Source organism: Palaemon carinicauda, chromosome 9 (genome assembly GCF_036898095.1).
Source record: "Palaemon carinicauda isolate YSFRI2023 chromosome 9, ASM3689809v2, whole genome shotgun sequence".
Lineage (NCBI taxonomy): Eukaryota > Metazoa > Arthropoda > Malacostraca > Decapoda > Palaemonidae > Palaemon > Palaemon carinicauda.
Window position 1 is genome coordinate 86180531 of NC_090733.1, and position 14708 is coordinate 86195238.

Consider the following 14708-nt stretch of genomic DNA (forward strand, 5'->3'; position numbering starts at 1 on the left):
ATCAGGTTATTCAATTATCTTTTGAATAGTAGTAGTAGTAGTAGTAGTAGTAGTAGTAGTAGTAGTAGTAGTAGTAGTAGTAGTAGTAGTAACACGGCTATTATTAAATGCTAACGAATCTACATACATTTGGAGTAAGGCTAATTTCTGAGCACATGCTCCTGTTGTAAAATGAATAACTCAGAGAAATAAACATAAAGTGAGTTTAGGCTACAGTGCATAATGTAAAGAGAAAAAACAGGCTTTCGATAATTTTGTGTATAAAGTAAATACATACTTGTATAGATTTATGCTTGTATACATGCATTTATGTATGTATGTGTTCATTTATGTATGTATGTATGTATGTATGTACGCATGTTTGTATGTATTTAAAATCAGTTTCCTTTAAATAAGCGCTCTTAAGATAAAAATTACAGACACTTATTTTTCAAATATTACATAATGCTGAAACTTGATGCATTTAACAGTATCTCATTAATATAGCTCCAATTCCTTTTATACCGTCGAATTGACACTTAATCTTTACTGCCTCTTTTCTTCCTTTCTAAACTGGCAAAATAAATTATATAGAAATATTGGTAATCTTGATCCTTGATAGTTGTGATTGGTTAAGTCACGGTTAGTAAGTTTATCCACATTTCATTCTTAACTATTTTCCTTAGAATCACTTTGCATAATTACTTTTAGTCAAACTATTAACTTTCATTCTATTTTCGTTTATATTCGACATCCAACCTTCACGTCCACAAATGAGAGTAGAGTTAATTCAACATTTTACCAAAGTCCTCTGAAATGCAAAAAATAGATGGCCGAGTAAATTAGGATTTTGTATCGCTGAAATTTTTCTTTTTTATAAGTATCGTAATATTTGTCAAACATTTACAGAGATTTCAAGTTATACATGTTTGAGCATATTCAAGATTGAAAAATTATATCTTCATTTAGTTTTATCATGAAAAGAAGGAAGAACTTCATCGATTCAACTTTTGACTTCTTCCATATCTCTTCTTCACTATGTTGTGGACGCTTTTTAACATCATTATTTTTTTCCGGTCACGCAACTATTTCATGAAAGTTTTGTTTTTCTGATATTAATTCGATTTTTCATTTCTTCAAAGTCCAAAACATTACAGTTGATATATATACTTTATATTATTCGTATTGACTAGTATTTTTTTCAGAGATTAATCTAATACTAATCTTACAGTGCTTTGCTTGTGTTTAGAAATAATGTCAAATTTGCTCCAGCTGCTGTAGATTGTCCGGAAATTATCAACGGAAAAGCCCTCCTCCGGAGAAAAGCTCCTGGCAATCAGCAACGTCAGCTAATTCGACATTTCTAAACATAAATAAAGTACTGTAAACTTACTTTTCAGTTTTTAAGCACATGGAAATATCGGCCGCTAAAAATAATGTACAATATGCTTGTGTAACTGAACTATAACGAGATTAAAACAAATAACAGGTCTACTGTGAAGGTTTGTATAAACAATTCTTCATGCCGACTGATATTTCCTTGAACCCCATCTAAGCAAATCAATAAATTGGCAGTATCATTGTGTGATTGACAACAAAAGATATTAGAAATAAGAAAAAATTAATATGGCAAAAGGATAAATATAAATGGATAGCAACACTAGAGATATCTCATAACAACACATTACAATGTACATTCAATTTATTACTTAAACATTCCTCGTTAGCTTCAATTCAACAAATGTGGGTTATACTGTATATATAATCTTGTATTACAGGTTTAACTTGAATTTGATACAGCGTAGGCAAACCTCAGTTTAACTAGATGTTAATTTTCTGAAATATTTAGTATAATACTGGTTATCCTACTTCATCTTCATATATATACAGTATATATATATATATATATATATATATATATATATTCAAATAAGCCATATATATTTTTGATACATTAATGTCTGGATTCTCTTAACGACCTCGGGATCAGAGCCCCAGGCGAAATCAAACAAAGACAAGAGCTTGGCTCCGGCCGGGAATCGAACCCTGGTCGGCAAGCTTGTATAGACAGTGACTAAGCCACTTGGCCACGAAGAAAGATAAAAGTCAATGACAATTCTTCTGTACTTATACATGTCGAATTCATGTACTTTGTACTTAGAATTGAAATCAACCCATCTTCACCATCGTAGCTAATTGGTAGTTTGTTACTTGGCATTCAATTAATGATAAATTTTGCACATTTTTACGTGTTTTTCATATTCAAATAAGCCATATATATTTTTGATACATTAATGTCTGGATTCTCTTAACGACCTCGCGATCAGAGCCCCAGGCGAAATCACACAAAGACAAGAGCTTGGCTCCGGCCGGGAATCGAACCCTGGTCGGCAAGCTTGTATAGACAGTGACTAAGCCACTTGGCCACGAAGAAAGATAAAAGTCAATGACAATTCTTCTGTACTTATACCTGTCGAATTCAGCTATTTTGTACTTAGAATTGAAATCAACCCATCTTCACCATCGTAGCTAATTGGTAGTTTGTTACTTGGCATTCAATTAATGATAAATTTTGCACATTTTTACGTGTTTTTCATATTCAAATAAGCCATATATATTTTTGATACATTAATGTCTGGATTCTCTTAACGACCTCGGGATCAGAGCCCCAGGCGAAATCACACAAAGACAAGAGCTTGGCTCCGGCCGGGAATCGAACCCTGGTCGGCAAGCTTGTATAGACAGGGACTAAGCCACTTGGCCACGAAGGAAGATAAAAGTCAATGACAATTCTTCTGTACTTATACCTGTCGAATTCAGGTATTTTGTACTTAGAATTGAAATCAACCCATCTTCACCATCGTAGCTAATTGGTAGTTTGTTACTTGGCATTCAATTAATGATAAATTTTGCACATTTTTACGTGTTTTTCATATTCAAATAAGCCATATATATTTTTGATACATTAATGTCTGGATTCTCTTAACGACTTCGGGATCAGAGCCCCAGGCGAAATCACACAAAGACAAGAGCTTGGCTCCGGCCGGGAATCGAACCCTGGTCGGCAAGCTTGTATAGACAGTGACTAAGCCACTTGGCCACGAAGAAAGATAAAAGTCAATGACAATTCTTCTGTACTTATACCTGTCGAATTCCGGTATTTTGTACTTAGAATTGAAATCAACCCATCTTCACCATCGTAGCTAATTGGTAGTTTGTTTCTTGGCATTCAATTAATGATAAATTTTGCACATTAAGAGAATCCAGACATTAATGTATGAAAAATATATATGGCTTATTTGAATATGAAAAACACGTAAAAATTTGCAAAATTTATCATTAATTGAATGCCAAGTAACAAACTACCAATTAGCTACGATGGTGAAGATGGGTTGATTTCAATTCTAAGTACAAAATACCTGAATTCGACAGGTATAAGTACAGAAGAATTGTCATTGACTTTTATCTTTCTTCGTGGCCAAGTAGCTTAGTCACTGTCTATACAAGCTTGCCGACCATGGTTCGATTCCCGGCCGGAGCCAAGCTCTTGTCTTTGTGTGATTTCACCTGGGGCTCTGATCCCGAGGTCGTTAAGAGAATCCAGACATTAATGTATCAAAAATATATATGGCTTATTTGAATATGAAAAACACGTATAAATGTGCAAAATTTATCATTAATTGAATGCCAAGTAACAAACTACCAATTAGCTACGATGGTGAAGATGGGTTGATTTCAATTCTAAGTACAAAATACCTGAATTCGACAGGTATAAGTACAGAAGAATTGTCATTGACTTTTATCTTTCTTCGTGGCCAAGTGGCTTAGTCACTGTCTATACAAGCTTGCCGACCAGGGTTCGATTCCCGGCCGGAGCCAAGCTCTTTTCTTTGTGTGATTTCGCCTGGGGCTCTGATCCCGAGGTCATTAAGAGAATCCAGACATTAATGTATCAAAAATATATATGGCTTATTTGAATATGAAAAACACGTAAAAATGTGCAAAATTTATCATATATATATATATATATATATATATATATATATATTTATATATATATATGTGTGTGTGTGTATATATAATATTGCCTCCCTCCGTGTACCCTTTCTTCGTTTAGCCTCCATCCGTCTAGCCTCCCCACGTCTACTAGGATCTAGTGGTAGGCCTTTTGGATCAAATTTAAAAATCTAACCTTATCTTTTCTTTATTCCTGTAGTCCACCTTTTTCTTCTTTTGTTACTATGATAATACATGACATTGCGACCTTTAATCCAATATTCGTGTTATCATTGCCATCATCAACCGTTACTAGTCCACTGCCGGACAAAAGCCTCAGATGTTCAGAAAATTACGAATATAATTCGTAACTTTCCATTTTTGTTTGTATTAACCGCATATTTTGACTCAAAGGGAATAAGTGGTTGTTTGATAGTTTTAAGTTGGTATTGAATTAGCTTGTTTTTAATTTTTTAACTCTCTTCCATTGGTTCCCTTATTACCTTGTTATAACTATACAAGCCGATATGGTTATGTACTGAAAGACGGAAGCAGAGACATAACTCCGTCCACAGTATGGCAGCAACTCCTCCTCTATTCCTCTAAGCCTTCTGAGAAATTACTAATCTTCGTGTTCAGGTGTTTTTTTTCGTAGATGCGTTTCTTCATCGCAAATTATACAGTGAGGAATATAAACAATATGTGGATGTTGTAAAACCTCCACTGGACCACTGGATAGCTTCTTCCTTTAGTTTGCCACGATCATGTGCCACGTCGAGACGTATGCAGTACTGAAGTCCTCGTCCTCGAGTTATGACCAAGGGTTTATTTTGATGTATTCAGCATTGTTGTGTGTGATTGAGCCCAAGTGGAGTCCTAGCTTGATGTGTCGCATAATTGGCTTTATCTGCAACTTGCTCTTGTGGTGAACGTCATCGTCCCTTCCACTTATATGCCTCTCTGGACAATAACAGGTATGGGGTTCAACTAAAGGAAGCGGGTTTTAGTTCGATTCCTTGTTATTGCCAGTACTTTCATTTATATTTAAGTAAAGGTCTTGCTAAATCCTTAATTATTAAATAACTATTCTTGGTCCTTTTGAGTCAATTTATTCATATAAAATTTCCAGGTTATTTGTGTCAAAGGTTGCATTATTATGAAGTTTATGGCTTTGGTTAATTTTATTTTGTGCGAAGCCCTGTAAGAATTTGTGCAGCTTAATTTTGAGTAATTCTGGGGAAATTTAATTTGACTTACTGTTTCCATGTCACTAATAGTGATATTGTTCATATTTTTAGGACAGACTGGTTACGAGCTAAACATATTCACTGAATAGGACTTTCTCGCCTCGTCTACGTTTTGGATGAGGTCCTTTCGTTGACAGGAGTTCCATTTAACTATAAAGCGGTCTAACATACGAATGTACTATTTGGCTTGCCACGTTCAGCGTGTTTGTTTTTAATTGTAAGGTGTTAAAAATTATATTAATCTGTGTGTTAGGTTGTTTAAATTACTTTCCTAAGTATTGTTCAAGTGAATAAGTATTAAAAAATTTAGTTCATCGGACATGTCTTTCCACTCCCGTCTGTTTATGGTCTTTCTATGCTAGTTTATTCCCCAAAATTTTCTTATTTCGTCATTTCATCGTCTTCTCTTACTTTCCCTGCTGCTTATGCAATCTCTAGGGATCCATTTTGTTATTCTTAATGTCCATATATTATCTGCCATTCCCATGAAATGTCCTGCCCATTTCCATTTCTTTTTCTTGAATGTTAGAATATCCTTTCCTTTAGTTTGCTCTCGTATCCATGTTACTCTTTTTCTGACTTATTGTTAATCCATAATCCCATCATTTAGTCTTTCCGTAGCATTTTAACCTGTAACTAGCTTATATTCTAAGGATTTAGTAAGGCAATGCAACATAATAAATAGCCACATATACTTATATTTGCCTCCTGAGATACCGAGCAAAGTCTTCACAAAACATTATTCGGATAGTAACGTCACTGCTTATAGTACCAGTTAGTCTTATGTCCCTGGATGGCTTGAGAGAGAGAGGAGAGAGAGAGAGAGAGAGAGAGAGAGAGAGAGAGAGAGAGGAACCATTTGTAGCTTAATCTCGACATATGATGGTATGGATGGTTCATCCAAGTTACATTATGGCTGTTCCTGTCAAATGGACTGGAATATCTAAATGAGAACAACTGAAGTTCCGCTTCCTATTGTTTCCATACATCTCGACGTCAGTCTAATCTTTTCACTGAATCCAACCTTTTTTTGTTCTCCAAATACATATTGGTTTTCCTCTGTTGTCTTATTAGGAAGGGAAATTATAAGATAGGTGTACATATATACATACATACATACGCTAGGTACCCAAGTTTTGAGTTAAAAAAAATCTAAGCATTAAACAAGAAAATCATAAGATAGGTGTGTATACATACATACTCTACATGCATGAATACATAAATACATATATACATACATACATACGCCAGATACCCAAGTTTTAAGTTCAGAATAAATTCTCTAAACATTTATTAGGAAGCAAGACACCTTGCATGTCTCGAACTGTCGACCTAATTGCGCCAAGCCTCCTCGCTGCTGGGAGGAAGGACGACGTTGAGTGGTACAACACATGAACTTACACAACCGGGGTCTAAGGGATATCAGGCAGGGCAGGTGATCCGGACTAAGCCAAAGCAAAGTCCTTCAAATAGAAAGAACCCGTGCTTGCCCCCATACAAATGGGAAAAAAAACACGTTAATAGAAGTAATTTCAGTAAACGGGGCTTACCCATTTCCTCTTGGTGAGATTTTATCTATATGGGTCGTTTTATTTAAATCTAAACTCACATCTGTGATAAATATCTTTGGTAGTTCGTTGTTGTATTGTCAATTATTTCTACCAATTCAATTTCTTTCACGTGAAAAAACATTCATGTCTTTATAAGAAGGGCCATATAAAAGGAAAATCCTTCCTTGCTGTCCAGCCATGTTTCTATAGTTGGAAATAATTGAACTAAAATTTGGGTAAAAAGATAAATAAGTAGTTTTAGAGATGTTTGCGTTATGTTAGGCATCAAACTATCTAATTTAGAAAATCTTAATTCCATCATAAATGTGTCATTGGCTGTAAACATTTTAGCAGCATTTCTATTTCCCAATATCCACCACAAAAGAAATCCTTTGTAGATTTCGCAGATTTTTTAGATTTTGCGGATTTTGCAGTTTTTTTACAGATTTTGCACATATTCCTAACCTTTCATTCACTTTCCATTGTGATTCTAGTTTTCTTTCCTAATTTTCGTCCAAACATTTCCAATAGCGTGAAGACTTTAAACTCGCCTTCGGTTTTATTTTCGTCTGAAGAGTTATTTCTCTTCAACAAAAAAGAAAAAAAGAGAAGGGAAAATCTAATAGCCATTGCTGACTATAAATTGTCACTTTGACAGGAAGTGGAAAACAGATATTCCTCCCGAAAAAGACGTTTCATAAACGATTATTTTCCATTTTATGATTTTATATTTGCAGAGTGGTCTCGGAAATTATGATAAGGAATTATTAAATAATAATCGATTCCATGCAATTGTATTTATTTGATTCCCTTTTCTGTTCTTATGTCCTATTTCCGGGTATTAATTCGAAAGAATGTTCCTTCCTTCATATTAATAGAATTTACTGTTGGATCACTTTATTTTCTAAGCTGTGTGAGAACTCGTGTTTGTGAGTTATTACATTTAAATAAAACTTAATACTTTATTTCTGTGGATATTTTTCCTGAATTGTGGTGATGGTCTTTCCTTCATTATTAAAAATATTCCTTGATTGAATTCCTTATTTAGGAAATTTTATTTTGAATTTCTTTGCTTTCTAAGACATGTAAAAACTCACGTTTTTAAATACAGTTAGAGAAAAAAAATAATTGAAGCTATCCTTTCTATTTTCTTTTTCTTGGTTCAAAAGGATTCATTCTTTCCAGTGATAACAGCAACAACAAGATAATCTATCTAAAATCCAATATTTCAGGGGATTTTTGTATCTTAAAGAAATTCTTCGCCGTACTCGAAAACACCAGTTTGGAAAGAAACTACATCTTCTGGAAAAATTGCACAAAGATTGAACATACATCCCTGAAAATATGTAGAGTTATATTTTTTCTCAAAGAGCATATATTTCTATGCAATGAATTGCGATTTTAAATAAACCAGGAATTCATCAATATCTGATTCTGTAATCACGTTTACAAATAAATTTCCTTTTAAAATTTATCCAAAGAATATCATTGTTTGAAATATGAAATGAGAACAAGCAAACTATATATTTTAGGCCTATCCATATGACCCTTCGTCCTTTTTCGGTTGATAGATGCCACATCCTGTAATCATGTTGTTGATAGATGCCACATCCTGTAATCATGTTTGCAAATTAATTTCATTTTGAAATTCATCCAAAGAATATCATTGGTTGAAATATGAAAAACGACCAAACAGATATCTGTGTTTAGGGCTATCCATGTATGCCCCTTTTGGATCATTCTGTAATCATGTCCACAAATATTTCATATTTTGGAATTCAGCAAAATGACATCACTGTTTGGAATATGAAAAAGTAACACGCAGGTATATCTTATAGGCCCCCCCATATATGCCCCTTAATCCTATTTAGGCTGAAAAATATAAATAATCAAATATCGTTACGAATAATTCCAAACTTAATCTTGGGACTGCATCTCTGTTGCCCCAACTACTTGCCTTTATTACCTAGTGCAACAAACCTCGGCAAAAACAAAAAGGATGTTGAGATTAAAGATACACATCGCACAACTTGAAGTTTGTCTCTTTTGAGGTTTTTCATTCCAAGCAGAGAGTTTCTGTGCGTCGAAATAATCATATTATGAATTCTGCCACCAAGACATGAAAACTATTTGGATTAATGAGACTTAATTTGATGGAAATCTCGGTCTAATTCTGACTGTGTAGTTCTTCAGTTTCATCTCACGTCATAATCTCGGTGTTGTAAGTTCATTCACTTTTTATTTCAAAGATAGTTGAATATTTAGGCATTTTTTGGAAAGGAATGAAAATAATTTGACTTATGGACGTAATAAATCTTTTCTTTTTACTCCTTGTCATTATAAACAACAAGCCTTGGAAAATATTCAAGGGAAAGGATCTCATTATTCTAATATGTATATGCAGTATATATATATATATATATATATATATGTATATATATATATATATATATAGTATGTATGTATGTATGTATATATATATATATAAATATATATATATGTATATATATAAATAAATATATTTTATATATATATATATATATATATATGTATATGTATATATATATATATATATATATACAGTATATATATATATATATATATATGTATATAGAGATGTCTTTACGTCAAGGTAAATGAACTCAGTATTCATGAGAATTTCACGAAAACCTATGTCTCAGCTTTTTATTGTACACAGTTGCATTTTGGTAGCGAAGGGAGTTTAGTTTTCTTTGGGCGCTCGAGTTGACAAGTCCCTCACCTGAGAGGGTAGTTGTGGTCAGTGTACTTACGAACAAAACTTTTGTAATAAATGAAGGAAACCCATATTCCGACATCTCATTATCCGTCTACATAGGACATATTGGTATCAGGTGTAATAAATACTTTTTTTGTGTATGCTGTGAGTGAAGTTGTTCTTTGAGCCTGTAAAATAAAATTTTAAGATGCCTAGATACACAAGGACTAACATAGCAGACACTACTGCTGCAGCAGATGAGAACAAAGGAGCAGTGGGATATAGCGTTGCCGATGAAGAATATAGACAGGAAATTAGAATGCAAGAATTGGAAAATAAATTACATAACTTACAACAGTAAATGAACAGACTGTTTGTGGAAGGAGAACAGGAGCAGCGCGCAACCACAGCATATCCGACGTACATGGATGAAGCTCAAACGCACACAAGTGAAAGTACATTGTAGTTCGAAAGTTACCAGAACTCCAGGCAAGTGTTAGGCCTTTTGATGATCAACGACCTAACAAAGTTTTCAATCGATTAAAGTGTTTTTGAGAGACTTTGAAGTAGTTAAATATGGGTGGTCTGAAAGAGAAAAAGCTATTCAAGTAATAAGATTGCTAAAGATGCTCTGGCAATGGAGGTAATGTGTTGGCCTCAAGACAGTTTAATAAGTTATACTGAAATAAAACGACGTTTAATTGAGAAGTATGCCTTTCCTGATGCGAGAAAGGGAGACCTAAAAAAAAATTACAACCCCAAAATACGGGGAAGGTGAATCCGTCCTTAGTTTTGCAACACACATTTTTCGGGAATGTGATTCGTTTGCTACTCAGAATGCCAATCTCCCATAAGGTGATAAAAAGGCAATTGCTCCTAAACATATTCGCAGATTGGTAAACCCGTATTTATGTGGTTATTTGTACATGACAATCGCTCGTTAGCATACGTAGTGAGTGCAATACAAAACATTTTCGACAGTTTGTCAAAAGAAAAAATGACTGGGAATAACGGGCTCAATTCCTAGAAGTTGGCAGCCATGAGAAGCAGTCGACTCCCAAAAGGGGGGTAGAGAAGAACGCACTCAACAAATTAAATGTTGGCCAGTGTTGGGGGTGAGGGGCATCAACAAATGGAGTGCCCCACCCAAAGATACCCCCGCTGTTACACTTGTCAGGCCTGCGGTCATATATCTCGAGAGTGCTCAGCAAAAAACGACCAGGCTGGGCGGCCCTGTGGCACACGCACACCTCCCTCCGCCCAACGTCCAAGGAAAAGAAAATAGAGGAAAGGGGAGATGAGGGAGTTCGATGACCACCCCCCCACACCCCGCATGACATCACAAACAGTAGCCGAGGAAGCAGTGACGACATTGCCTGTGCCCCATATCTCGTAATGGCCGTATAGGAATATTAGCAGTGACAGTTTGACCTACAAAATAAATCAATTCAAGCTCTGATTGACACAGGAGCCAGCATTTCACTGACATGAAAAAAAATTATCCTTAAATCCACCACACCCAGCGGCATCCATTGTTCTTGGCGCGCCAGGAGGAAATAAACTACACATAATCCATAAAACAATCGTTCAATTTAAGGTAGGTTCTATGAAGTTTACACATGATTTTTTTGTCTTGCCCACCTTGGGAATTCCAGGAATCGAGGCCATTTTAGGAATATCTTTCATCTCTAATAATCAAATTTGCTTTCTTTGGGGAAAAGATACATTAACAGTAAAAGCAGGAGGGTACATTTTGCCGATAGAAAGTCATGAGACAGTAAGTGCGTGTGTTTAGCTCGGAGAGACATTTAAGTAGGGTAACAGCTGTACCTGAGAGAGGAGAAGTATTGTCTCCCCAGACCTTTACGAGCATATGTGACCCGGTGTCGCCCACTTCCGGAAGGAGCCAAGGTAGTTGTTAAACCTCATGACAATTGGGCCCATATGATATTAGAGGGCTTGACAGTAATAAAAGAGAACAGAGCTGATATAACAATAGTTGCTTTGTCGAATAAAAGAGTTGATTTAGGAAGTGATTCTGTGTGTGAATTACAGTTATGTGAAATTGCTTATAAAGGAATGTTAGGAGCCAAAACTCCAGCCTGCACAGACGAACGCACTCAGAATTTGATTAAGCAAGCGCGAAAATTATGTCCGTCAGATTATCAGCCTGTAGTTAGTGGTATTGTCAATAATTATTCCAATGTAATTGCAATTGGAGATGAGCCACCCAGGAGGATTGATCGATTTCCCTTCAGCATTGAAACTGGGCAGGCAGAGCCGATCAGGTCAAGGAATTATAAGGTACCTATTCATTTCCAGGGAGAGATAGAAAGGGATATTAATAGATTAAGGGAACAAGGGGATAATCGATGAGAGCGAATCCTCCTGGGCTTCTCCAATTTTAGCTGTTAGGAAAAAGGATGGCTCGGCAAGATTATAGGAACTTGAATGCAGTCACTAAGGATAATGCATTTCCATTACCCTCGATCGAAGAATTACTTGTGAAAGTACGGGATAGCAAATATTTTACAACTGTTGATTTAAAATCTGGATACTATCAAATACCCATTCAGGAAGACAGTAAATGTAAAACGACGTTTATGGCTAATGATAAATTATTTTTGTTTAATTTTCTTCCTTTCGGTGTTAAAAATGCTCCTAGTCATTTTTCTACAGTAATGATGGCGGTTTTGTTGCACTTAATTGGCCAAAATGTTCTTGTTTATTTAGATGATGTCATAGTTACAGGGAAAACGGTCGAAGAACTTACTAATAATATTCGTAAAGTTTTAGAAGCATTGCGACGTAATGGTATAAAAATAAATTTGTCAAAGTGCAAATTTTTCTGTAAACAGGTCGAATTTTTAGGTCACATAATAACTCTAGAAGGTATCCAACCCTGCCCAGTAAAGTAGCGGCTATTAGAGATTTCCCCAGGCCACGTAACTCTAAGGAAGTAGCTGGATACCGAGGACTTGCAGGGTATTATCGTAAATTCATAAGAGGTTTTGGAGAGATAGCAAGAGCCTTAGATGCTTTGAAGAAACAAAAAGTAATGAATTAGGGAGGGGAAGAAAAAAGGGCCTTTAACCATTTGAAAGCTGCCTTAACTAACCACGAATTACTCGCATATCCAAGATTTGATCGCCCGTTTTTAGTGACAACAGATGCGAGTAGCGTAGCTTTTGGTTAGCAGTTTCTCAACGAGATGATAAAGGTTGAGAGCGAACCATTAGTTTTGCTTCCCGGGCGTTAAAAAGGGCAGAAAAAAATTATAGTTTATTCGATCAATAGGCTTGGCTATTCTTTGAGTTCTAGAGAGGCATCGGTTTTTTATTAGGTCAGTCGATTGAATTGCAAAGTGATCCTCGCCCCTTACGTGATTTGTACTATAAAAGTTATTTGGCCTCTCGTCAAGCGATATAAATTGAGAGATTGTTAGAGTTTAATATAGAGGGTTTTCACCACAGAAGGTAAAGCTAACAAGGTACCTGATGCTTTTTCTAGAGGTGTAGTAATAGGAGTAACAACTAGGACTCAAAAGAGGAACGAAGAACATAACCAAAATATTGAAGACCCCATCATAATAGAGAAAATAGAGAACAGGATAAGAACTCTCCTGATATGCATGCAGAAGACGGGAGAGAGAGGGAGAGAGAAGGGAGAGAGAGGGGAAAGAGAGAGATACGAACGGCGAAGGGGAATATATGTGGGTGACCGAGGACATGACCAGGGGTGTCCAGAAATGAATGCCTTGAGGATGCAGGCTTGATAGATTTGGTGTGGTTGGACATAAAAGAAGTCCGAGAGGGACCAAAAAAAAAGAGGAATGGATGGAAAGAGTGCGAGCAGTGATTAATATAAGGTGGCGAAATCGGTCACGGACTTGATGAAAATCGAACACTTTTCAGTGACGCCATACATGCCTTCAGCAAATGGATTAGTGGAATCACATAATAGGGAAGTAGTGCAGATTTTACGTTACTTAGTAGCACGCCATGCTTCCTACAACTGAGCTAGCTTTGAACATTGTATATAATACTTCGGTCAGGGACACGCCTTTCTTTTTTATGTATGGACAGGACCCTGTGTTACCATGTGCTGTACTCATTAAATCGCAACAATTGTCAAATTATTCTGCTGAGCAATACCGTGTATATTTATTAAATCTATTAAGGAGAGTAATGAACACCACTGAAAGGTTTTTGAAAAGAGCTACTGAAAATCACAGCTCCAAGTATGATGGTCGGTTCAAAACCACACTGGTAAAAGTATTTGTGGGCGATCGTGTGTATTTGAAACGATTTGGGCCGTACCGAGTAAAGATGGTTAAATCTAACACAGTTGTAATACAAAGCATTATTAATGGCGCAGTGTCTGAACATCATTAGGCACACATACAGTACATGTGGTGCCTGAAGAGGTAGTTTTCAAAAGTGTTCCTCTTACCCCTGCATACGTGACGTCCCTCGAGTTGATGAGAAGAATTTTTTTTTTTTTTTTTTTTTTTTTGCCGATTGTTGTTGTTTGACCAGACCTCATTTCTTCTTTTGACGTGTTTTATATAATCTTGATGATAACAATGTGATCTTATGTTGATGATTAATGTATACGTAAAATGTTTTAGTAATTTTGATGATTGTGGAAATACGTATAACATTGGCTGAGTGAAACTAAAAACAATCAGAGGTTAAATAAGTCAAGTGAGATCCATCAGGCGGATGCTGTATTATTCATGTATTTATATGATTCCTGGTTGCTGGAGCCCTGGCGGTTCCCGAATGACAAGTGTCTGCGGGATTAAAGTTCAGCTTTGAGTATAGGCACTGTTAGAGAATGTGTAGATGCGAATACCTTATAGTTAATGTTATAAGAGAAGGGCGGGAAGATGAATGATTTCTCAGGAAAACGGCTAGGGGCCACCGGTTGAAAGTTGCATGTACGAGTGTTGTAGTGATTTAAATAAATGGCGAAACGGTGGAGGTGAGTTGTGTTGCGAAATTATGCCGTAAACCCGGACAAGTAAAATCGAGGGATGGAGGAATAATCTGTTCCTACCCCTGTCCTGCCCAAGAAGCCCGTATTGCCCGTAACCAGAGGGAAGTTATTGATGAGGTGTGTAAAACTGGTGTTATGATTTTTTTTTTTTTTGCTTTCGGTATTCTGTATTTTATTTGCAGAGGTCTTAAGAAGAAA

The 14708-nt window shown here is 35.8% G+C and overlaps 1 protein-coding gene across 1 annotated transcript in view; it reads left to right on the forward strand.

Moving 5' to 3' along the window:
* Window positions 1–9717: 9717 nt before the first annotated feature.
* Window positions 9718–14708, forward strand: part of LOC137646532 (U1 small nuclear ribonucleoprotein 70 kDa-like) — a 48326-nt gene continuing 43335 nt past the window's right edge. The window contains exon 1 of the mRNA XM_068379640.1: window positions 9718–9866. Within this exon, the coding sequence (XP_068235741.1) occupies window positions 9718–9866 (149 nt within the window). The remainder of the gene's footprint in view (window positions 9867–14708) is intronic.